At 40.8% G+C, this 20,464-nt stretch overlaps 6 protein-coding genes and 1 long non-coding RNA gene across 11 annotated transcripts; 3 read left to right on the top strand and 4 right to left on the bottom strand.

The window, feature by feature from the left end:
- Positions 1-34: 34 nt before the first annotated feature.
- On the top strand, positions 35-2,767 carry LOC111656695 (adenosine kinase-like; the record flags this gene model as incomplete). Its single annotated transcript, XM_023408506.2, has 5 exons — positions 35-220; positions 347-382; positions 483-597; positions 719-805; positions 909-2,767. Coding segments are annotated over 5 exons (549 nt in total), but the record flags the coding sequence as incomplete, so codon positions are not given.
- LOC111656686 (dual specificity phosphatase 29-like) lies at positions 2,621-4,483 on the bottom strand. The gene is made up of 3 exons (XM_023408494.2): positions 4,305-4,483; positions 3,985-4,208; positions 2,621-3,872 (listed from the first exon to the last, which is right to left on the bottom strand). The coding sequence occupies exons 1-3, from the start codon at positions 4,481-4,483 to the stop codon at positions 3,649-3,651; spliced, it is 627 nt and encodes a 208-aa protein (XP_023264262.1). The 3' UTR covers positions 2,621-3,648.
- Positions 3,975-4,535, top strand: LOC147819007 (uncharacterized). Its single transcript, XR_015437387.1, has 2 exons — positions 3,975-4,052; positions 4,320-4,535. It is a non-coding gene; the product is annotated as an uncharacterized LOC147819007 (long non-coding RNA).
- A 1,440-nt stretch (positions 4,536-5,975) lies between these two features.
- LOC111656685 (dual specificity protein phosphatase 13B-like) lies at positions 5,976-8,645 on the bottom strand. 2 transcript variants are annotated; one of them, XM_087174578.1, is made up of 7 exons: positions 8,572-8,645; positions 8,225-8,350; positions 7,914-8,131; positions 7,572-7,788; positions 7,347-7,469; positions 7,043-7,260; positions 5,976-6,278 (listed from the first exon to the last, which is right to left on the bottom strand). In XM_087174578.1, exons 2-7 carry the CDS (start codon positions 8,347-8,349, stop codon positions 6,046-6,048), a joined length of 1,134 nt encoding a protein of 377 aa, XP_087030704.1. In that variant the 5' UTR covers position 8,350; positions 8,572-8,645; the 3' UTR covers positions 5,976-6,045. The 2 variants fall into 2 exon arrangements, with proteins under 2 accessions (XP_087030704.1, XP_023264261.1); XM_023408493.2 differs by lacking the exon at positions 7,347-7,469.
- A 2,027-nt stretch (positions 8,646-10,672) lies between these two features.
- On the bottom strand, positions 10,673-12,262 carry LOC111656672 (dual specificity protein phosphatase 13A-like). The gene is made up of 3 exons (XM_023408475.2): positions 11,799-12,262; positions 11,410-11,627; positions 10,673-11,321 (listed from the first exon to the last, which is right to left on the bottom strand). The coding sequence occupies exons 1-3, from the start codon at positions 11,921-11,923 to the stop codon at positions 11,110-11,112; spliced, it is 555 nt and encodes a 184-aa protein (XP_023264243.1). The 5' UTR covers positions 11,924-12,262; the 3' UTR covers positions 10,673-11,109.
- A 95-nt stretch (positions 12,263-12,357) lies between these two features.
- Positions 12,358-13,530, bottom strand: LOC111656671 (dual specificity protein phosphatase 13A-like). 2 transcript variants are annotated; one of them, XM_023408474.2, is made up of 3 exons: positions 12,978-13,526; positions 12,675-12,889; positions 12,358-12,566 (listed from the first exon to the last, which is right to left on the bottom strand). In XM_023408474.2, exons 1-3 carry the CDS (start codon positions 13,190-13,192, stop codon positions 12,358-12,360), a joined length of 639 nt encoding a protein of 212 aa, XP_023264242.1. In that variant the 5' UTR covers positions 13,193-13,526. The 2 variants fall into 2 exon arrangements, with proteins under 2 accessions (XP_023264242.1, XP_087030703.1); XM_087174577.1 differs by having other exon boundaries at positions 12,358-12,889; positions 12,978-13,530.
- Positions 13,531-13,630: 100 nt separating this feature from the next.
- LOC111656665 (sphingomyelin synthase-related protein 1-like) lies at positions 13,631-20,458 on the top strand. Of its 3 annotated transcripts, none has more exons than XM_023408466.2 (6): positions 13,631-13,756; positions 16,793-17,420; positions 17,534-17,629; positions 17,832-17,949; positions 18,110-18,260; positions 18,658-20,458. In XM_023408466.2, the coding sequence occupies exons 2-6, from the start codon at positions 16,798-16,800 to the stop codon at positions 18,960-18,962; spliced, it is 1,293 nt and encodes a 430-aa protein (XP_023264234.1). In that variant the 5' UTR covers positions 13,631-13,756; positions 16,793-16,797; the 3' UTR covers positions 18,963-20,458. The 3 variants fall into 3 exon arrangements, with proteins under 3 accessions (XP_023264234.1, XP_023264235.1, XP_023264233.1); XM_023408467.2 differs by lacking the exon at positions 13,631-13,756 and adding an exon at positions 15,407-15,591; XM_023408465.2 differs by lacking the exon at positions 13,631-13,756 and adding an exon at positions 15,677-15,931.
- Positions 20,459-20,464: the final 6 nt, after the last annotated feature.

Raw genomic sequence — 20,464 nt, 5'->3', positions numbered from 1 at the left:
TCCTTCCTTCCTTCCTTCCTTCCTTCCTTTCTTCCTTTCTTCCTTCCAGGGTTTCTTCCTGACTGTCTCCCTGGAGTCCATCCTGAAAGTGGCGAAGCACGCATCTGAAAATAACAAGATATTTTGCCTGAACCTCTCTGCGCCATTCATCTGCCAGTTCTTCAAGGACAACCTCATGCAGGTTATGCCCTACGTTGATGTGCTGTTTGGCAATGAGACGGTAAGCCAGACTGTCACTGCACATTTTTCACATACCCTCTGTATTGAGCACACATGCTTGTGTGGTACTTCATGCACGTATTTATGTAAAATATAAATCTTGGCTTTTTTTTTTTTGGTTCCTCAGGAGGCAGCTGCATTTGCTAAAGAGCAAGACTTTGAGGTGAGTGGACTGATGGTCTCATTGAGCATCTGCACATCTCTAGTGCTGCAATTTCTTGTGTATTATGAACTGGTTGTGTTAATGCGTATTTTCTCTGTAGACCAAGGACATTAAGGAAATTGCCAAGAAAGCCCAGGCTCTTCCCAAAGACAACACAAAGAGACAGAGGATTGTAGTGTTGACCCAAGGGAAGGATCAAACCGTTTTGGCCTCAAGTAAGATTTAATGTTTTTCTTTCTTTCTTCTTTCCTTATATTACTTTAATTTCTCCCAGTGTCTTTTCTTCTTGTAGACATATGCTGTAGAAGTCAAATTTTTCTTCTCATGTCTGTTCAGGTGACAAGGTCGAGACCTTCCCTGTACTGAAGATTGACTCCAAGGACATCGTTGACACAAACGGTGCAGGTGATGCCTTTGTAGGAGGTAAGCTTTCCTTGTGTTTTCAGGTGATAACATTACTTGATTGCTTTGAGTCTTTCCTGTGTTTTCTCTGGATTTCTGTGACAGCGTTTCCTCTGCGATGCAGGTTTCCTGTCTGAGCTGGTCCAGGAGAAACCTCTGCATCAGTGCGTGAAGGCCGCACACTACGCCGCCAACGTCATCATCAGACGAGCAGGTTGTACCTTCCCAGAAAAACCTGATTTCAACTGACACACTTCCGGACAACTTTTCCTTCAGCCCGCGGCCTCATGCTCACCCTGCCATACACAACTCTGACACATAAGCTCCACTATTTTCTACAAATACTACCCTCAGTTCCTGTAATGGTTTTTTTTTTTTTTTTCAGCCACCCGTCCGTTATTTTTCAATCCATCCACACGTAAATTCTCACCAATTGTTGGTTTGGTGCCCTGTCTCTGTGTCCTCCACATGGTGCCACTAGAGGATCATGGGCCAATACAAGGATTTATTCATACATAAATGACCATAAAGGACTCACAATTACACCACAGCACTGGATAATTTTGGATCTAATAGAGAAATCATGCTTTCGTAGACAGGTTTTTGGGATTGTTTCTCAATGTATTTTGGCTCCGACACTGCCAGCATTTGCCGCACTGAAACCGATCACACTCTGCTCCGAATTCTCAAGTTGACGTCTCACAAGTCTGTTTTTTTTTTTTGTTTTTTTTCCTCTTCCTCCTTGAGACAGAATCAAAGCGCAAGAGGCTGATTCCACAATGGGAAGGACACATTATACACAAACAGAGGAATAAAGAATAGTGTCAAAGGAGGTTTTTGGATACGGCGTTGAAAACGTGCAGTAGTGATTTGTTTTAGATTTTTTTAAGATTAATAATTCCTAAATATGTGTTGTTTAGTTTTTAATTTAACAGGCCAGTTATTAAAAACCAAATGTCTTTATTTTAAGTGCACACTTTTAAATGCGTTGAAGCCTTTGCCCACGATGTCCTGTGATCACTGATAAACGTCACCTGCAATGTGTCATTGATACCCAGAAGTTACCTTCAGTGTCAGGATTGTGGAAGTTTGTATTGTTCGGGCAGGTGCTTCTAATAACGAGTGCCTTTTTTTTCCTTTCCGTGTGTGTAAATGTTGCTAAGTTGAAGTCTTGATGAGCAGAGGCCTACATGTGAACCTGTATTTGTCTGTGCAGGGAAACTTGCAGGCTAGACCCGTGATGGGCAACTAGTGGCTTGTGTGGCTGAAAATGGACATGTTACATCTTTAAAATGCATGTAAGGTAGCTGGCATTGTTGGAAAGAGATCATTATAGTCGAATGTTCTCTGTCAGAGGAATACAGTGGGCATTAAAATTGACCTGTCCTGTGTACTACCTGAATTAGTGGCCTGGTGTTGTTTCTGGGTGTGTCTTGATCTTTTGCAACGTCATAGAAAATGCAACCCAGCTTCAGCTCTGTCAGCTTTCCTAAATCAGACTTGAATGGAGTGGAAATACATCATCAGATTTTAATATTTTTGTTGCTGCTGTTACCTGCTGCAAATGGCAAATGAATGAATTTGGGTGGGAATCAAGGATGTGAGCTAAATTCAGCCTTAGACTTTGATGCGAGACCAAACATTTCAAACAACCTGAGTTTTGTGATATGTTGTGGTCTGTGCAACACACAAACATGAATTCAAATATTCTGAATATAAACATACTGTAAAATGTCATCATAGAAAAGAAACCTGTGCAGTTGTCTGAATACTACAAGAGATGTTTTGAAACTTGTGTATCTGCTAGATGTAAAATAATGTGTATTGTCCCTCCAGTTAATAGGCTGCTTCTTTATTTTTTCAAATACACCAAAAAGCCTCATGTGACCTTTTTATTACTGGTCTCAGCAAAACTCAAGTTGCACATCTGTGCTAGACCGTGATGCCTAAAACTGACAAATAAAACTTACAAGGTTGATCTTATTTCTTATTCACTTTTCTGTCTGGGTATTTTTATTGAATATTTAATAACTCTTTTAGGTAGTTTTATGATTCCCTCTGAGAATTTCCTAAGAAAAATATAATCCGAGGTAAGTAATAAGAGATCCACAGCATGTACTTTGCAAATCTGCGACTTCTTGATTACCATTAAAGTCCACAGTGCAACAAAATGCTTCAAGTCCGCATTAGTCAGTGAATATTGGATTCAATTTTCTTACCCCTCATTGTATGCTATACATCTAATCAGCACAATAACACAAGTAGAGCCATTTCAAGTCAGTGGCTACAGATCTAAAACATGATTTGTGGTTAAAAATTTCTACTTACTGTGCTGGGCTGTGAACTGCAAGCGAAACCTGTCATTACACTTTCAATATTCACACACTTTGCAGATGTTTTCTTCCCATCAGTTTTCTGAAATATATATATTTTTAGATGTAAGATGGTGGAGTATGAGGCAGTGCTGAGGAAGTATCAGTGAGTGTAAACAATGGTTTGGTATATCTGAATCAGAATCACAGTTCTGCTGCTGGACACAGACACTGACCTGAGGCAGATGTGATTATTTCATTGTTATCTATACCGGGACATTTCTGCCCATTATCTGGTCTGGAGCTTTAAATTCAATTAGTACCCGCGCTGGCCTGTAGTATTCACTGAAAAAACATCACTAGGCCCTTGAGGGCACATTTGACATTTGAACTGTATGAGACCAACATGACTCATACAGCTGTTGTGAAAAACAGAGCAGCGTTTATTGCTACAATAGTTAAAGAAACATAAAGAAGACTTTTGTATACCTAAGATGGATTCAGGGAATAATGAGAGTTGTAAACACTGGCATATTATTAATCTATCATGTGCTATTGGTCTTGCATTTGTCTTTTTTCTCTGAGCCTCTCCTCTTGTAACGTGATGTCCAGGGCTCTGAGCTGTTTTAAGAATCCATGATTGGGCAAGATACAACGCCGCTGTCGCACATGCTCAATAGCATCCACCACAGTTAGGCTGTGTTTCATCATCAGGTATGCCAAGACCAGAGTCGATGACCTGCTCCGACCCATTACACAGTGCACCAGCACTTTGTCTAGGAAAAAAGTCAAATAATATGGATTCAGTACAAACAAACAAGAGTGAAGCATTCTGGTTTTTCCAGAGAATGACTTTGATTTAAAGTTTTGGTTTCCTCCAGGACTCACTCTGTGGGTGACTGAGGGCCTCGTGGATGAACTGGGCTGCAGGGCAGAAGTACTGGGAGATATTGAAGGTGGGTTTGTCATCAGCCTCTACACCGTAGTACTGGATGTCCATGTCACCGTAGTAATCAGCACCAGTCAGCACATTATTAAACTTCCCCTCTGCAGCATTCAGGACATGTGTAATACCCAGATCCCTCAGGCCGGGCCGCTCCAGAGCCGTTTTCCTGTTTTCATGAAACACACAGACTCAGTATGCGGCTGTCATGAATTTTGACACTTGTACTGCAGAATTATGAAACCATCTCTGTGCATTTACTCACTCATCCCCGATGTAGACGCTGGGCCAGACCTGGTTGACATGGGCAAACTGAGCCCCACTCCCGCTCCAGAACAGCTGCTCCAGGTCTAATGTTCCTGGTGTGATGTAATCGCTGTCTGGGTCCACCTGCACCGCTGTGTACGGGTTTTTACCTCTGGACTTCACCACACAGGAGGACATGTTTCGCCCCTGCTGCCCAGAAAACACACACATCCCAGAACTAAATCAAAAACTGAAATAACATCTGCACATTGTTATGTGTTCAAAACTAGATGTAATATTAACACCTATTTATCATATACAGCCTTAGAGCTGCAATGATTAATCTATTTATCAATTAGTGAATTAGTTGATCAACAGGAAATTAATCAGCAGCAATTTTTACAGCTATTTAATCGTTTGATTCACTTTTAAATATTAATGACAAAATTCACCAGTTCCAGCTTTTTAAATGTGAACAGTGCTCTGTTTTCTTAGTTTTCTTTCCATGACATTAAACTTAGCTCAAACAGTCCCTCAGTTAATGAAGAAAATAATAGACAGATTAATCAGTAATGAAAATAATTGTTAATGGCAACCATATACAGCAATATACCGCACTTACCTATGGCAGACATATGGAGGATCTGTTTGACTGACATATTTAATTTTAAAAAGAATTCAGAAAATTATCAATTTCTACATAGATTTAATTATTAAGGATTTATACATAACTAAATAATACAATAAGTACATCAATTAAAGCTGGATTATTATTAGATACATAAAACCAGTGTGATAATATAGTTTTAAAATTTACGATAAAGTTAGAAATACTGTTTTTGTAAAGTGAATTTATTGTGATTTCCATTCAACAGCTCAGTTGTCAGTGCACTGCGGTGCTCTGGGGTTTGTGATAAAACTTCATTCATCAGCTGTTGGGCAAAATAAGAGCTTCTCTCAAACAAGTTCCAGTGACAGGCAGTGAGTTATAGTTACATATCATTTGTAACAGTAAGATCTCACTTATATGACTGTGGTAGCATTTTCTATTTTTTATAAAGATACTGGCCTGAACTATCAGGCCAAAAAATACAAGTACTATGGCAGGAAAGCATCACTTACCCCTTTCTTGTAACTGTTAAAAGTTATCCGTTAATCCGTTCCTGAGCGGGATCACTGACCAGCACCTCCACTTTTCCTCAGTGGACATGTGAGAATGTGTGTGTGTGTGCGTCTGCGGCCAAGCAGCATGAAAGCAGAATGCTAACTGCTCTCTCCGGCTCTGTGTTTAAGATGATATTTTTAGTCAGCTGGGCTACAACACCTGACTTCAACAACTTGACACACACGCACGCACGCACACACTCACAGATTCTTTCTCACAGCCTTCCTAATGTGATCTGAGTCCTTTAATGTGACAGCGATTACTCTTCCTTTAGCCTGCATGGTAAACAAATACACTGCACCGTGGGGCACAATGCCAAAAAACAAGAAGAAGTTTTAGTAAGAGTGGGGTGTTGCATCGTTTTCATCATAGGAATGTCACTAATGTGTGGACAGGTGTGGGGATCAGTTAGCATTTGTCAGGGCAGTTATTTCTGGAGACATAAAACTTAAGCATTCAGTTGTTAAATATTACTAATTGTTTCTGGGGCAGAGATAAGCTACGAGGCTGAGACAGAGACTGAGAGATGACACACATGACATTTCTATTTATCAGTTAATGTGAATTCCAATAAAACAGGTGCCTGTGGTTGTTATCAGGACATGTCAGCGTGTTCCTCTTCCTCTGTGAGCTGTCTGCTCTGGGGCCTGAGGCTCAGCTCCAGCTGTCTCAGCTGCTCCAGAAAACCAGAGTTGGGTCCAATGTCTCGGTTCAGACGCACAGCGATGATGGCGTCCACTAACGTCAGGCTCCGGCAGATCATCAGATACGCCAAAACCAGAGCTCCAGAGCGACTGACACCCATGGCACAATGGACAAACACCTTCCCTGGAAGATTCATTGATTATTAGATTTAGTAACACTAATTAGTTGATTAAAATGTTCAATACAAGACTGTACAGACCTCTTCGTCCCAAATCTAAAGGTATAGATACCAACACACACTTCTGAAGATTTTTTCTCCAGAATATGGCTGCATAAAATACATCCACAGACAGGTCACATGACATAGCTGAATACACCAAACACTGTGTGTGATATGCAAGTGTTTGTGTACTTAAATTATGTCTGATAAATGAAAACCCTGCCTGTTTACAGACCCTTTTAACAATGCATGCATCATGATAATTCGCAATTTGTGTTAAAAGTGTTAAATTAATGGTGAAAAAATAAATATTACAAGAGTACATGAGAGAGCTGACAGGACAAAATAGAATGAAGATATAATGTCTTCAGATTAAAGACTAGAGTGAAGGAAGTGATGAGTAGAGTGAAAGAGGAGGAAGAGGGAATCATTGCAGCTGAAGTCGATAAATAGATGAAGTTCAAAATAAAGAGAAAAAGAACTCATTGAGATTCTTATTAATGAAGATTCATTAATTTTGTATTGTGCAACATTAATTGTGTATGAGCTTCTTTGAAATTCCCTGACGTGTTTAAATAGGTTGGTATTAGCAGAAATAAAGCAGGAACTAATCTTGTAATACATTTTTATTTTATTTCTCACTATATTTTAGACGTGTTTGTCTTTGTGCAGTTATGTTGCTCTTTACGTTATGAATTCGCCCTTTCTGTCGTGTTTGCACACTGACCGTTTTTCTGAAGAGCACTGTCTATGAACTGTGCTGCCGGCCTGAAGAAAGGCTGGATGTTAAACTCTGGATGGTCTGCAGCCTCAACACCGTGGTATTCCACTCCAAGGTCACTGTAGAAGCGCTGGCCCGTGTTGATCCGGTGTCGACCTGCTGCGGCGTTCAGTATGTGAGTTACACCCAGAGACGAGAGTGTGGTTTTATCTCGTGCCACAGACCTGCAGACGCACACCACACACAAACTGAGTTGTTGTAATATCTTTTTAGAACATTTCGAGATGCTGGATGTGACTTTTCTACTTGCTCGTCTCCGATGTAGAGGTTTGGCCAGACTTGATTGACAGGTGCCACTGGCTTCCTGTTTGTCCAGAGAATTTGCCTCAGCTCTGTCAGAGAAGGTGCGATCTCCTCCTGGGTTAAGTGACCTCTGTAGCGATAAAAATGTGTGTGTGTGTGTGTGTGTCTGTGTGCATATGTGTGTGTATATGTTGATGTTTCTGGCTTTGCGTGTGTCTGTGTGTGTCTTTACAGTGTTTGGGCCTGTCGTCGCCTCCTCTTCTCCCTCTCCAGGCTCATGTCGAGGCTGCGGAGCTGCTGCAGGAAGCCTGGGTTGGGGGAGATGTCTCTGTGCGGCCTGACGGCGGCCACCGCCTCCTGCAGCCTCAGGCCCTCAACAATCATCAGGAAGGCCAGCACTAAGGTAGCAGAGCGGCTCACACCCATCAGACAGTGGACAAACACCCGTCCTGGGACAGGGACATTTGCTGTTATTATTTAATATGTTTATTGCTGAGGTCATACTTAAAGACTGATTTCAAATCCAGTCACACACACACACACACTCCGATAACTGTAAGTGTGACTGACTTGCCTCCCATGGCCAGTGCAGCTCTGATGTATCGTGCTGTTGGGTAGAAGAAAGGACTAAGGATGAAGTGTATTGCATCATCAGCCTCCACCCCATAATAATCCACTGTCATGTCTCTGTAGAAACGTGGGCCGGTGTTGACATGTTGACTTCCATGAGCAGCATTGACAATGTGAGTAATACCCAGACTGTGGAGAGTGCCCTTGTCACGAGCTGCCACCCTGAAACACAATCACACATTCATTTCTATATGAGTGAACGGTGTTTAAATAGATGCACCTTATGAGTCCGTATGTTATTGTGTGTGAACCTACTCGTTGCCTATGTAAAGGTTTGGCCAGACTTGATTGACATGTCCAGTGGGTCTTCTGTCTGCTAGCAGGAACTCCTGCAGCTCTGAGACAGAAGGAGGGTCATATGGTGGATCCCTAAGAGACATACTGTAATAACACACACACACACACACACACACACACACACACACACACACACACACACACAAGCCTTCATTATGCGTGAAATATGTTCTGTAAATCTTAAAGAAAGAAAAAAAAAAAGCAAAAGTCTAAGACACTGCTGCTTCTCTTAACAACACAGAGATCATAAATCATCTGAAGTGGTGAAGCGAGAGGTGTTTCCACTCTGAATCACATGAACTTACCTCACTTCAAGACAGTGCAACCTCTTCTTCTACCGCGCTCACTCTTATTTCTGTGTACACGCTCGCAGCCACACACACACTCACACACACACACACACACACACACAACTGTGTTTCCTTTTATAACTCTGTAATCATACACTCATTAGTGACAGACACATCCTGCAGACTCTATTCAGGCACTTTAAAGCACATTCAAGCCGTTCTACATGCCCGAACTCTCATTCTTATGGACAACAATGTAGCATTATCCCATTAACTTTAACATGAGCTCACTTGCTGAGTTTCCATGATGACTGCAGACTGTTATGTAATACACCACTGTACCATATGTGTCCCTATGTTGCCACCCAGGAGCCAAGTGACATCTGCTGCTCTGCTCCTTTAAGAATTATTGATCAAGGCTCTAATATTCATTTACAATGTACAAAAAAACTGAGTACAGTGGGCAAAATCACTAAAATTTCGAATCAAAATTGTATTATTTTTTAATTGTAGGGTATTTCATCTTATGTATAATTAGAAACAAACACGTTTGACTGACTACACTGAAAATACAGGCCCCAAAGGACAACCCCAGTGCAACAAAAGTGAGTTTACCTGTGATCACTGTAACAAAAGGGTTTACACCTGTGATTTCCAGTTAAGACTAACTGCATGAACGAGGTTGAAAAAGAAATCCGTGAACACCACAGCTTCCTCAGACTGTGAGACTTCACAGAGATGGGAGAGCGTTCAAGAGCAGCAGCAGGCTACTGAACATAAGGTGAAACACAGATGCAGCAGTGGTTGGGAGGTGTAAGAAGAGCCATACTACCAATGACAGATGGTTATTCTCGAAAAATGACGCCACAATAGCCATTAGCTATTTGCACAACCTTGCATTGAAGAACAAACGGCTAAGTCTCTCTGATTTAGCCCAAGAATTATCTGTGGAAATTGGTGTTTCAGTGACTGATTAGAGCGTCAGTTCTCCACAGACAGCATCCAAGAGGAAAACCATTACTCACAAAACTACAACTGTGAAGTGTAGTGAAACTTTGCCAACATGAAAACAGACCCAGTGAATGTTGGCATCACATTCTTTGGTCAAACGAAACCAAATGAGTTTGTTTATATCAGATGGGGTCCAGAATGTTTGGTGTGGTGTCGTCTGTGAAACATGGAGGTGTGAGTTATGGGGCCACATGAGTGCAAAAGGTGAAGGGGAGGTGACATTTATAGATGGCAATATGATTGAGTTTTTATATGCAAATACTGAATGAAAAGATGATTCCCAGTTTCAAGAAGCTTAACGGGAGAAGAATTTTCCCAACATACATACCAACAATGATCCCAAACACAAAAATTACATAAGAGTTTGTAATGAAGAAAAAAAGTGAAAACTATGACCTGGTCACGGACTGCATGTCGTCTTGACTTGAATTGAATACAACACCTTTGGAGTGTTTTAAAGTGGAGGGCAGAAAAGAGCAGCTGAAAAGAATCATTTAAGAGGAAGGGCAGAACATCTCTCCACAGATTTGTGTAAGATTGGTTTCATCCATACCCAAGAGGATCAAATTTGTCATCAAAAATAAAGGCGGACATACAAAATATTTCAAAACATGAACAGAAGGATGTCAATATTTGGTTCTTAAATATGAATTATATTCAAAAATTTTGGTTCTTAAATATAGACCTTTAAAATAGTTTAATTATTCAAACATTAGCAGCATCTTAGGCTGAAAACAAATAAGGTTGTATTAATTGGACATGCTTTATATTACTTAACTTTTTACTGATATTGACCATGTTGTTGAATGTCATCTTTTCTTTGTTGCTTGTCGTTATTTATTATCCCACTTTGTTTTATCAATAATTCAAAATGACGTCTGTGGAGTCCACGCCGAAATTTAGAAAGCTGAGGTTATTCACCTATCTAACATTTCGTTTTTTTGTGAAAATGAAATTTTACTTGGTTTCGTCGGCACGGTAAAGAAAAAGTGAAAAAAACAAAGTGTTGTCCATCAGAGAAGACAGATTCTTGTTGATTGGGCCAAAATGAAAAACAAATTCTGGTTTAAGAAATTGAAGAAGAATGACAAGGTACCTTATCAAGAACTATCATAAAATGCCTTTAATAGACATTAACAACAGTCATAAAGCTGTATTTACAAAGCTCATGGACATGCCCGTCATCGCTGACAGGTAAACATTTGAATACAGTTTGAATATGAAAAACAAACCTCACAGAAATATGACAATGTATGTAAATATTTACAATATTTAACAACACATGACCATTTGCTGCTGTACCCAGAAGTTAAACATGCGCAAGAAATGTGGACAATCTTGAAAATAAAAATATGGAATTTAAATGTCACCATCAGACCTCTTACTACATCATGCACATTGTGATTACAAAATATAATTCACAAACACTGCCAGTACTGATTAGAGTGTAACATGTGGAAAGAGAGAGAGAAGTCCTGAGTCCTGGGGTGACTGATGGCTTATGTCATGAAGGAGCAGAGGGAGAAATGAGAAAGACAGATGTCAGAGAAGAGGACACAACCTTCGCCTGAGTGTCAGCTGTTCATCCATCTTGAGGAGGAGGGACAGGAAGTTCCGGTTGGGGTAAATGGCTCGTTTTTGGACGACATGCCTCATAGCATCCCTCAGAGAGAGACGCTGCCGCAACATCAAGTACACCAGGGCCAAAGTGGCTGATCGACTCACACCCATGATGCAGTGCACCAGCACCTTCCCTGTAAAAGCAGGATGGAGAATGTGAAGGAGAACAGAGAAAATGTGAAACAGCTAAGGACAAAATACATAGAGGTTTGATGACTTTACCATCGTTGTTCTTCAGGGCTTTATGTATGAAGTCAGCTGCAGGTCTGAAGTACTGACTGAGGTCAAAGTGGTCCGAATCCTCTGCTGGGATGCCAAAGTAAACACATGTGTCCCCATAAAAACTTTGGTCACCCATGCTGCCCTGCTTGGAGTGCGCTGCATTCAGGACATGAGTGATGCCAAGCTTATGTAATGTCTTTCTATTCTGTGCCACAGCCCTGGAAAACACACATAAAAAGAGACAAACACAGGGAATAAAAAAAGAAACACGTTAAACAGTTGCATGTGTCTTATACTTTTAAACACTGTTAAAAACTGATCAATGCCGGTTGCAGAGCTCTATCTGTGAGCTATGTCATTTTCCCCTGCAACAAACATGAGACACTCACACATTTCCTATGTACAGGTTAGGCCAGACTTCATCCACTGGTGTGAGCTCCAAGGTGCAGGAATCCAAAATAAGCTCCAGTTCTTTAATGAGCACCAGGTCCTGTTGCTGGTTGCTCCCTGACATTCTCCCTGGCCACAGACACCAACACTGCTCCTGCTGTCTCTGTCCACTGCCCGTTCACCGCCACCAGAGTCTGCAGCTCAGTGAGAGACATGAGCAGGTGGTCGTTTGAATGCCGCTCGCCTCCAAAATTAGCCGTCTGTGTTCAGTGTGTTCTCTCTGACTGGATGTGGAATTATTTAATGTTGCTGTAGCATTGACTGGTCTGTTCACAGATGCCAAAGGTTCAAGAGAGGGGAGGACAGGGACTCTCTCTGTGACCACTGAGGTCACATCAGGAGAGGACGAGGGAGGGGAGGGGGCTGGACACAATGTTCACTGTATACATACAGTAAATGGTACAAACAGAGAAAGTCCTGCATGGTGTAAATGAGGACATTAACTTCAGCCAACTAACACAGGACACATTTCTATGGATTTATCATCCTAGCTTTGTTTTATTTTGGCTCATTCAACCCTTTGTCCCGCAGTTGTCGGTCCAGGGCTATAAGCTGTCGCAGAAAGCCTCTGTTTGGGAAAATCCAGCGTTTCTCTTGCACACAGCGTATAGAGGACAGAAGAGTGAGGCGGTGATGAAGCATCAGGTAGGCTAGGACCAAGGCAGCCGAGCGACTCACACCCACAGCGCAGTGCACAAACACCTTTCCTGGGAGTTCATAAAACATAAAGACACGAACAAAGAAACTGGAAGGACAGGTGACCCCACCTGTATGGTCATTTATAGTAACTCTTGTGTTGTCTAGCATGCACGTACCTCCTGATGTCAAAGCCAGGTGAATGAACTCGGCCGCCGGGTAGAAAAAAGGTGAAAGGTCAAACGTTGGCAGGTCGTTGGCCGGGACCCCGAAGTATTTCACTGTTGTTCCATAGAAATCATCGCTGCCCTTACAGCACAGTTTCCCATGTGCGGCGTTCAGCACATGAGTGATGCCCAGCTGCCAGAGCCCAAACTTATCATGAGACATAAACCTGGCACAGACACCACATTAATGATGCGTTAATAACAATCTAGAAACACACTGTAAATATGAAGTTAAATCAGACACAAGATACTCACATGTCTCCCAGATACAGGTGTGGCCACACCTCGTCTCCATGGCGACAGGAGCGCGGAGCTGAATATAAAACCTCCTCTAGTTCCTGTAGGGACGGGATCTCCCTCTGTGAATCCCCAGTCGCACGAGTGCACTTTATCTCCTCTTCCGGGTCTGACTCTTGAGTATCACATCTCACCTCTGAGGCATCACCTGTGTTCGACTCTCTGTCAGACATTTTCCAAGTCTTGAGGCTGTAAACTCTTCTGTTCAGTCCCCAAATCTGAATGACGCCGCTGCCTGATGCCTTTGCTTTGATTCAGTTTCAGCTGCAGATCCACTTCACTCATCCTGTGACTGTCAAAAACAGGTGGCGCCTTTTGGCACAGGCTCTCCAGTCAAACTCTAAATCATGGAAATGTGTTTTGAGCATTACATTTCTTTACATTCCTTTTACATTAAGTTCGAAAACCACTGCTTGTGCTTGTTTTATCCAATTCAAACCAAACAGTCCATGAAATTCATCTTTTTTTCTTTTTTTTTAAAGGCTCTACAGAAACAGCAGCCTGTTAGCGGATCCTTGTTTTTCCTCAATGTGACCAGCAGATGTCAGCGTGCTTTAGGTAGCGGCCCTGCACGACACCACCGGCTCTTCTTCCCTGGTGTTGTTTATTAGCGACTCTTCCTGTTTGATGTTGCCTAGTTGTCACAAGCATGTTGGCCAAGAAGTCCTCCAGTGGGTTGAGACACCAACGGGCAGCTCGTCCACACCCTCTGACAGCACAGTGACAGTGGATTGATGGTAAGAGACGCAGCTACTGTTGAATATGATCTTTTAAAATAACTTTGAAACGACTAACTTTGAACTTTCTGTAACTTTCTTCTTCTCCACTGAACATGTTCCCTCCCACTTGTTCATTTTTGTTTAGAATGATTCTTGTTTAAATAATCACGTTTAAACTTTTCCACACCATCATTAAACATAACCTTTCATCACTCGGAGTTGATCTCATGCTGAAATGTGTCAGTCCGACGGTACACTGTGGGCCTGTGGGGAACAGACTATGAGCCCTTTGTCAAATTGTCTCTGTCTCACACACACTGAAGAGCTTTCTCCGTCACAGCTGTGTGTCACTGCTCGTTGTGACTCACTGTAAGCCAGCCAAACAAGCTGACATGGCACTTATGAATCCCCAAGTAAAGCCTCAGGCCAGAGAAGCTGCAGGATGGTGCCAGTAAAATCTAGAGGCTAGTTAAAAATAACGTTTCTCTCTGGGGAAACTGAGCAGCCAGTCAGGTGAGTCACCTGAACTTTCAGGCGTGTAAATAGGTGATATTGATCTGTTGATTGGCTTAATTTAATTAGGGTTAGGGTTATTGTTCTGTGTGGATCATTCACTTGGAGGCCAGTGATGATCATCAACTTCTATTGTTTATTTTACTCAAATAGATTCGAGTAAGTTACAAAACTCTAAAACTCTAAATCAACCTTTATGACTAGAATACAATATTTAAACTGTATGATGATATTGTAGCATCAACGTTTCAGCTGGTCTTTTTGGTCTGTATCACAGTATTGTGTATGTTTAGAATAGAGCTTAAACGGTTAATTTATTAGTAAATTAGTCATTTTTCAAGAAAAATACCAAACATTTGATGATTTCAGCTTTTCAAATGTGGAGATTAGGGGTGCAACTATTATTTTCATTATTGATTGATTTGCTAAATCTATTGATTTATTTTTGCTTGTTCAGAAATGTGTGAGAAATGTCAGTTTTCTTGGTCTAAAGTGACGCCCTCAGATGTCTTGTTTTGTGTGATCACTATAGTTTATATTTTAGATTGAAAATTGGGGGATTAATTAATGATCAAAATAGTTGCTGTTTTCTGTCCATCTATAAACCGATTAATCAACTAATTGCTTCAGCTCTGGTGAGGATTAGGATTATCTTTTCTTGGCTGTTTTATATGGTAAAATTAATAATTTTGCATTTTGAACTGTTGGTAGGATTTTAAAAAAGCCAATTTAAAGGTGTCAACTTTGGCTCTTAGAAACTGTGATCAGAATGTTTCACAATTTTCTGGCGCTTTACAGAATAATCCATTAATTAACTAAAAAAATGAGCACATTAGTTGATAATGAAAATAATTATTAGTTAATCCTAAGAAACGGGAGTATTTCTCAGATTCAGTACGTAATCACAGAGGACACCTAGTCTGAAATTCTGTTCAAATAATTAAAGTTTACCTTTCAAAATACCTTCCAGCTACAATATGAAAATAGTGGCTCTGTATGTATGAACATTTATTGATGTCATGTTGTCTTATTGAATAAGTCAAAGAGTTATCTAAAAGCCAGTGATGTCTCATGTGTTACTGATAGCTGAAAGCTGCTTACTTTGCTAATTTTAAGTCTGTATCTGATGTCCAGTCAGCAGCAGTACAGCCATGTTGGTTGAACCTTGCACAATCTTTGGAGCCGTAGGGAGTACAGGGCGAGCAGCACTGAACTGAGTTTATCAGAAGGTCAAAGGGCAAAAATGAGAAAAAGGCAAAGCAAAGAAGAGTGATTCACCAGTACGAGAGTCTGTCTGTGGGAGAGGAACTTACAAACTCTGCTGGCATAAACCCTGAATGGTTAGTGAGTCACTGTCTCTTTATTTTATTTCATTTTATTTTATTTCATTTTATTATGAAATTATGCCTATGGAGCAGAGAGCATGGTTACACTCAGGTTGTATTCCCATTTGTTTTGGTAAACATAGACCTGCTTTATGTGGATCAGTGTGTCAGTGCATACGTATACTGTAAGCCACTGTACAGTCACTAACCTGAACATGCATGATGCAATAGCACTAAGTAGCCTGCGCCGCTCAGTGCTGGGTCACATCAAGTGAGAGCACAAAGAAGCTTCCCCACAGCAGATTACCTCTACACCTCTACACTGACTCCTTAGTTACACATGCCTACCTTCACAGTATGTATCGGTGACTGTTTTATTGTGCTGAATAATGAATCAGTTAATTGTAACAATTAATCAATTGTTTTAGACATGTGTTAAGTAAAAGTAAAACATTTTTGTAGTTTCAGCTCTTAAAATGTGAGGAATTGTTGCTTTTCTCAGTTTTATATCATTCAGCACTACAGCTAATGATTATTATTTTTCATTATTGATTACCATTTGGTGTACAAATGTCATAATTTCCCAGATCCCAGGGTGGTGTCTTCAGATTACATATTTTGTCCAGTCAACAGTCATAAACCCAAAAGCTGGAAACAGAGATTGTTTGGAATTTTCTTCTCAAAAAATTACCATACTGATTAATATCATCAGTGTGTTGAATGAAGTTGTCAGTGTTGGCTCTGGGAAACTGTGATGGGCATTTTTACTATTTTTTATGACATTTTATAGACTAAAAGATTAAACAAAATTAAAAAATAACTGACAGACCAGTCAATAATGAAAATCATTAGACTTTGCTGCAGTGGTGTGTTGGTAATGGTACAGTATATATGATGATCTTACAGACAAGAGAGTAGGTAATTAGTAGCATGCAAATTGACTATTAAGGTCAATGGATTTAAGGCAGTTTTGCATTGAAACAACTGGGTGTGGTAGTGACAAAGACAGTGATGAAATTAAGAGGTGGAAAAAGGAAGTGATAATCAAAAGATGGAGAATTGATCATTGTTGTTTCAGTAGATTTTGATCAGTCAAAACAGGACATCACATGAGTTTGTATTATTATTATCACAATCTTGATCTCTTTGGCTCATTTGAAATCTGAAAGTTTTGTACTTGACCGTGACTTAACACTGTATATGTCTGTGTCTGCAGTGGGCATGGCACCACCAGAGGACAGTGTGAGTGCCTGGACCTATAAGCAGGTGGCCCAGTGGCTGCAGGAGGAAGGTTTCGGGGAGTATGTGCAGTTATTGTGCACCCAGCACCGCCTGGACGGCCCCAGTCTACTGGCTCTGACTGAGGCGGACCTGCGGGGTCCTCCGCTGGGCCTGACTGTGCTGGGAGACATCAAGAGGTTGACGTTAGCCCTCCGCCGGCTCCAGAGACAGAACCAGGCCCAGCTGGAGGAGCTGGGTCTCCGGCCTTCAGACAGCCTCCCCACTAACCTCTTGCTGGGTGCCGCCGGGGGCGAGTGGAGCTGTGACGGAGCCGACAGGAGGTATAACGGAGGTGATCGCTTGTGCAACGGGACTGAGCTGAGACTGAGGAACGGCGACAGATCTGGATATGGTTCAGGAACGTCGCTGTGTCATGTACACTCCAGTGGGAGGTGTAGGCAGCACCTGGCTGGTAGATTGGACCCAGAGGTGTGGAAGACGGTCATCAGTTCTATATATGTCTTTTTTGTGTTTGGATTCACATCTTTTGTCATGGTCATTGTACATGAGCGTGTCCCGGACATGAGGACATACCCACCGCTGCCTGATATATTCCTGGACAGGTATGGACTATATGTCTTGTGTGCGTTTTGCACTAATAATCAATAGATCATTGCTCCATGCCTCACTCTTATCTAATCTGCATGCTGATACAGATGTTTTTGTACTCTGACAGTGTTCCCAGAATTCCTTGGGCCTTTGCAATGGCTGAAGCTTGTGGCGTCATCCTGTGTTACATGTTTCTGTTGATCCTGCTCCTTCACAAACACAGGTAGTCCACTGATCCACTCTATCACGGATAGACCATAATAATAATAATATATATATATATCAGCATCACTGCTCTGTAATGCAAATATATATATTTTTTTTATCTTAATACTTGTAGGTCATGAAGTGGTGGGAAAGGAATGACATTTTAGTATTTTTTAACATGTTTCAAGTCCAAACTATTATTTTTGTCTCCGTTTCAGGTCCATTCTCTTAAGGCGATTGTGTTCATTGATGGGAACTGTGTTTTTGCTTCGTTGCTGCACCATGTTTGTCACCTCGCTCTCTGTACCAGGGCAGCACCTGAAGTGCGCCAGTAAGGTGGGAAGCACACATGAGATTCTGTGCAGATAAGATAATATTTGCCAGTTGGTAATTCTCCAAGCCATTGGCAGTGTTACAGTTTATTCGCCACTCAGCCTTATCGCTTTGCTAACTCATGAACAGCTGACTCATAACCCGGAGTTCTTTGTTCCACCAGACATATGGTGATACGTGGGGGAAGATACAGAGGGCGTTGGCAATTTGGAGTGGATTTGGAATGACTCTGACTGGTGTCCAAACATGTGGAGACTACATGTTCAGTGGACACACGGTTGTCATCACATTGCTCAACTTTTTTGTGACCGAATGTGAGTGTTAATACTTTTTGTTTGCCTTGAACTACTGAATGTCAAGCCGACATTATTCTGTACTTTTCTCTCTGTCAACAAATCCCAGGAAAAGATAGAAACCACTATCTGTCTGTCTCCATGCTTTCTCACTTCCCTCCCCTCTCTGTGGCCTCAGTCATGAGCCATTGGTTCCTATTTTAGACATAAATCCTCAAAAAATGTCACAAATATATTGTTTCCATTTATAAAAAAAAAAAAAAAAAGGCTTAGTGATTTTCTGAAACAGCTCGACACTGGTATTTTAGCAAACTTCACTCAAACAGGAGTAAATGGTGCATTTGTTGTCGTTGTTTTCAGTTGCGGATTAATGCACATGTGATATACTAGTGAGAATCCTGATTCCTTTCAATTGCAGACACTCCACGAACCTGGAATCTGATTCACACCATCTCCTGGGTGTTAAACCTGTTTGGGATTTTCTTCATCCTGGCGGCTCACGAGCACTACTCCATCGACGTGTTCATCGCCTTTTACATCACCACCCGCCTCTTCCTCTACTATCACACCTTAGCCAACACCCGTGCCTACCAGCAGAGCCGGAGGGCGCGCATTTGGTTCCCTATGTTCTCCTTCTTTGAGTGCAACGTGAACGGCCCTGTCCCCAACCAGTATCACTGGCCCTTCAACAAACCTGCCTTCATGAAAGCTCTGATTGGATAAAGAATATTTTAAAACATCAGCAGCTTCAATGCACTTGGACTGTAATACAACTTTTTACTTGAGATGCTGCTTCTTATCTGTGGATGATTGTGAGTTTATTATGTGGGAGTTTTATTTAGCCTCATATGCAAAAATGGATGATCTTTATTTTGTTAAGTAAACTTATGTTTTTAATGGGAATAGACATTTTGGGAAATACAATAATTTGCTTTCTTTCAGAGAGCGTTAGATGTGAGGATTGATACCACTATCATGTCTGTTCATTAAATAAATGAAGTTAAAGCCAGCCGCTGGTTAGCTTAGTTTAGCTTAGCACAAAGACTGGAACTAGGGGGAAAGCTGTTAGCATGGCTCTATTTGAAGGTAACACTTCCTAGCACCTCTAAAGCGTTTAGTCTGTACAAAAACCAAAGCATAAAAACCGCTATATATAACTGTGACTACAATATTTCACAGTCACTGGTCCCGGCCAAGGCCACTGATTTTTAATTTATTTTTTATTAATTTTTTTACCAGAGTCAGACTAGCTGTTTCCCCCTGTTTCCTAGTCTTTATGCTAAGCTAAGCTAACCATCTGCTGGCTATAACTTCATATTTAACAGCCAGATACTGTTTGTAAACATTATCTAACTTCTCATCTGACTCCTCGAAAGCTTAAAAAGTATTCCTTAATAATTTATTCCTAAATTAAATTGCACACTGCTATGTTAGACAAAGAAATGTAGATCATTAAAAGGCCAAAGAGCTGCAGGTGTGGACATTTTTTAGGAGACTTATTTGCCTTTTAAATAATCACATTGATTATATCCATCGTATGGTATATTCCACCTTGGGGATGTTTAAGGTTCACCAGTGGTTTGGGTTGTTAGTCTCACTCGATATTTATTGAAGAAAACTGGTAAGCTCACACAGCTGTATGCAGGCTGATAGTGTAGTTGTCACTTTTTGGGAGACGTCATAATGACGTGTTCACATATTGTTTTGCTGCCAGTTTGGTAACTACTACCAAAAGAGCAATAGTTTCTTTTGATGTGCAACAGGAAAAACACTTCCTGTTCTCTACTGAAAGAGCTCTGTTTCAGTCACTCAGAAAAAAAATGAATCTTTTTTTTTTTCATTTACACTTAATTGTTGTTTGAACTCTACACCTTTGTTGTATAGTGTCACCATTGGGTTATTATAGTGTGCTTCCTACATTCTCAGTTAAACTGAACCAAATATCTGAACATTTATTGTAATGTTCAGTTTTGCCAATGAGTCCTTAATATGATTATTTCTTTATCCTGATTTGATACAGTAGTATAGTTTTTTATTTTTTACAGGTTGTTAATTATTTAATGAGTATAAAAATGTATGGAGCTGGAGTTTGTTGATGCTTTATTATTGTTTTCTCTCTGCTGCATAGTACAAAGACTGACTTTTCATTATTACAGCTGTTGATAAAGACTTGGATAACAAAGATTCAAATATATATATATATATATATATATATATATATATAT

Source organism: Seriola lalandi, unplaced genomic scaffold, assembly GCF_002814215.2.
Source record: "Seriola lalandi dorsalis isolate HSWRI2012SDOR001 ecotype SW California unplaced genomic scaffold, Sedor1 jcf7180002054364, whole genome shotgun sequence".
Lineage (NCBI taxonomy): Eukaryota > Metazoa > Chordata > Actinopteri > Carangiformes > Carangidae > Seriola > Seriola lalandi.
This window is presented reverse-complemented; position numbering and strand designations above follow the sequence as displayed.

Excerpts from the sequence above, each read along its gene's own strand:
- LOC111656665 (XM_023408465.2), top strand. Across the intron at positions 17,421-17,533 it reads CCTGATATATTCCTGGACAG|TGTTCCCAGAATTCCTTGGG; the intron begins GTATGGACTATA and ends GTACTCTGACAG. Across the intron at positions 17,950-18,109 it reads ACCTGAAGTGCGCCAGTAAG|ACATATGGTGATACGTGGGG; the intron begins GTGGGAAGCACA and ends TTGTTCCACCAG.
- LOC111656672 (XM_023408475.2), bottom strand. The coding sequence starts at position 11,923 with ATGTCAGGGAGCAACCAGCAACAGGACCTGGTGCTCATTAAAGAACTG. Across the intron at positions 11,628-11,798 it reads AACCTGTACATAGGAAATGT|GGCTGTGGCACAGAATAGAA; the intron begins GTGAGTGTCTCA and ends TGTGTTTTCCAG. Across the intron at positions 11,322-11,409 it reads AGCCCTGAAGAACAACGATG|GGAAGGTGCTGGTGCACTGC; the intron begins GTAAAGTCATCA and ends CTGCTTTTACAG.
- LOC111656671 (XM_087174577.1), bottom strand. The coding sequence starts at position 13,192 with ATGTCTGACAGAGAGTCGAACACAGGTGATGCCTCAGAGGTGAGATGT. Across the intron at positions 12,890-12,977 it reads CACCTGTATCTGGGAGACAT|GTTTATGTCTCATGATAAGT; the intron begins GTGAGTATCTTG and ends TGTCTGTGCCAG.
- LOC111656685 (XM_087174578.1), bottom strand. The coding sequence starts at position 8,349 with ATGTCTCTTAGGGATCCACCATATGACCCTCCTTCTGTCTCAGAGCTG. Across the intron at positions 7,470-7,571 it reads CGACGACAGGCCCAAACACT|AGGTCACTTAACCCAGGAGG; the intron begins GTAAAGACACAC and ends TTATCGCTACAG. Across the intron at positions 7,261-7,346 it reads AACCTCTACATCGGAGACGA|GTCTGTGGCACGAGATAAAA; the intron begins GCAAGTAGAAAA and ends GTGCGTCTGCAG.
- LOC111656686 (XM_023408494.2), bottom strand. The coding sequence starts at position 4,483 with ATGTCCTCCTGTGTGGTGAAGTCCAGAGGTAAAAACCCGTACACAGCG. Across the intron at positions 4,209-4,304 it reads AGCGTCTACATCGGGGATGA|GAAAACGGCTCTGGAGCGGC; the intron begins GTGAGTAAATGC and ends TCATGAAAACAG. Across the intron at positions 3,873-3,984 it reads GGCCCTCAGTCACCCACAGA|ACAAAGTGCTGGTGCACTGT; the intron begins GTGAGTCCTGGA and ends CTTTTTTCCTAG.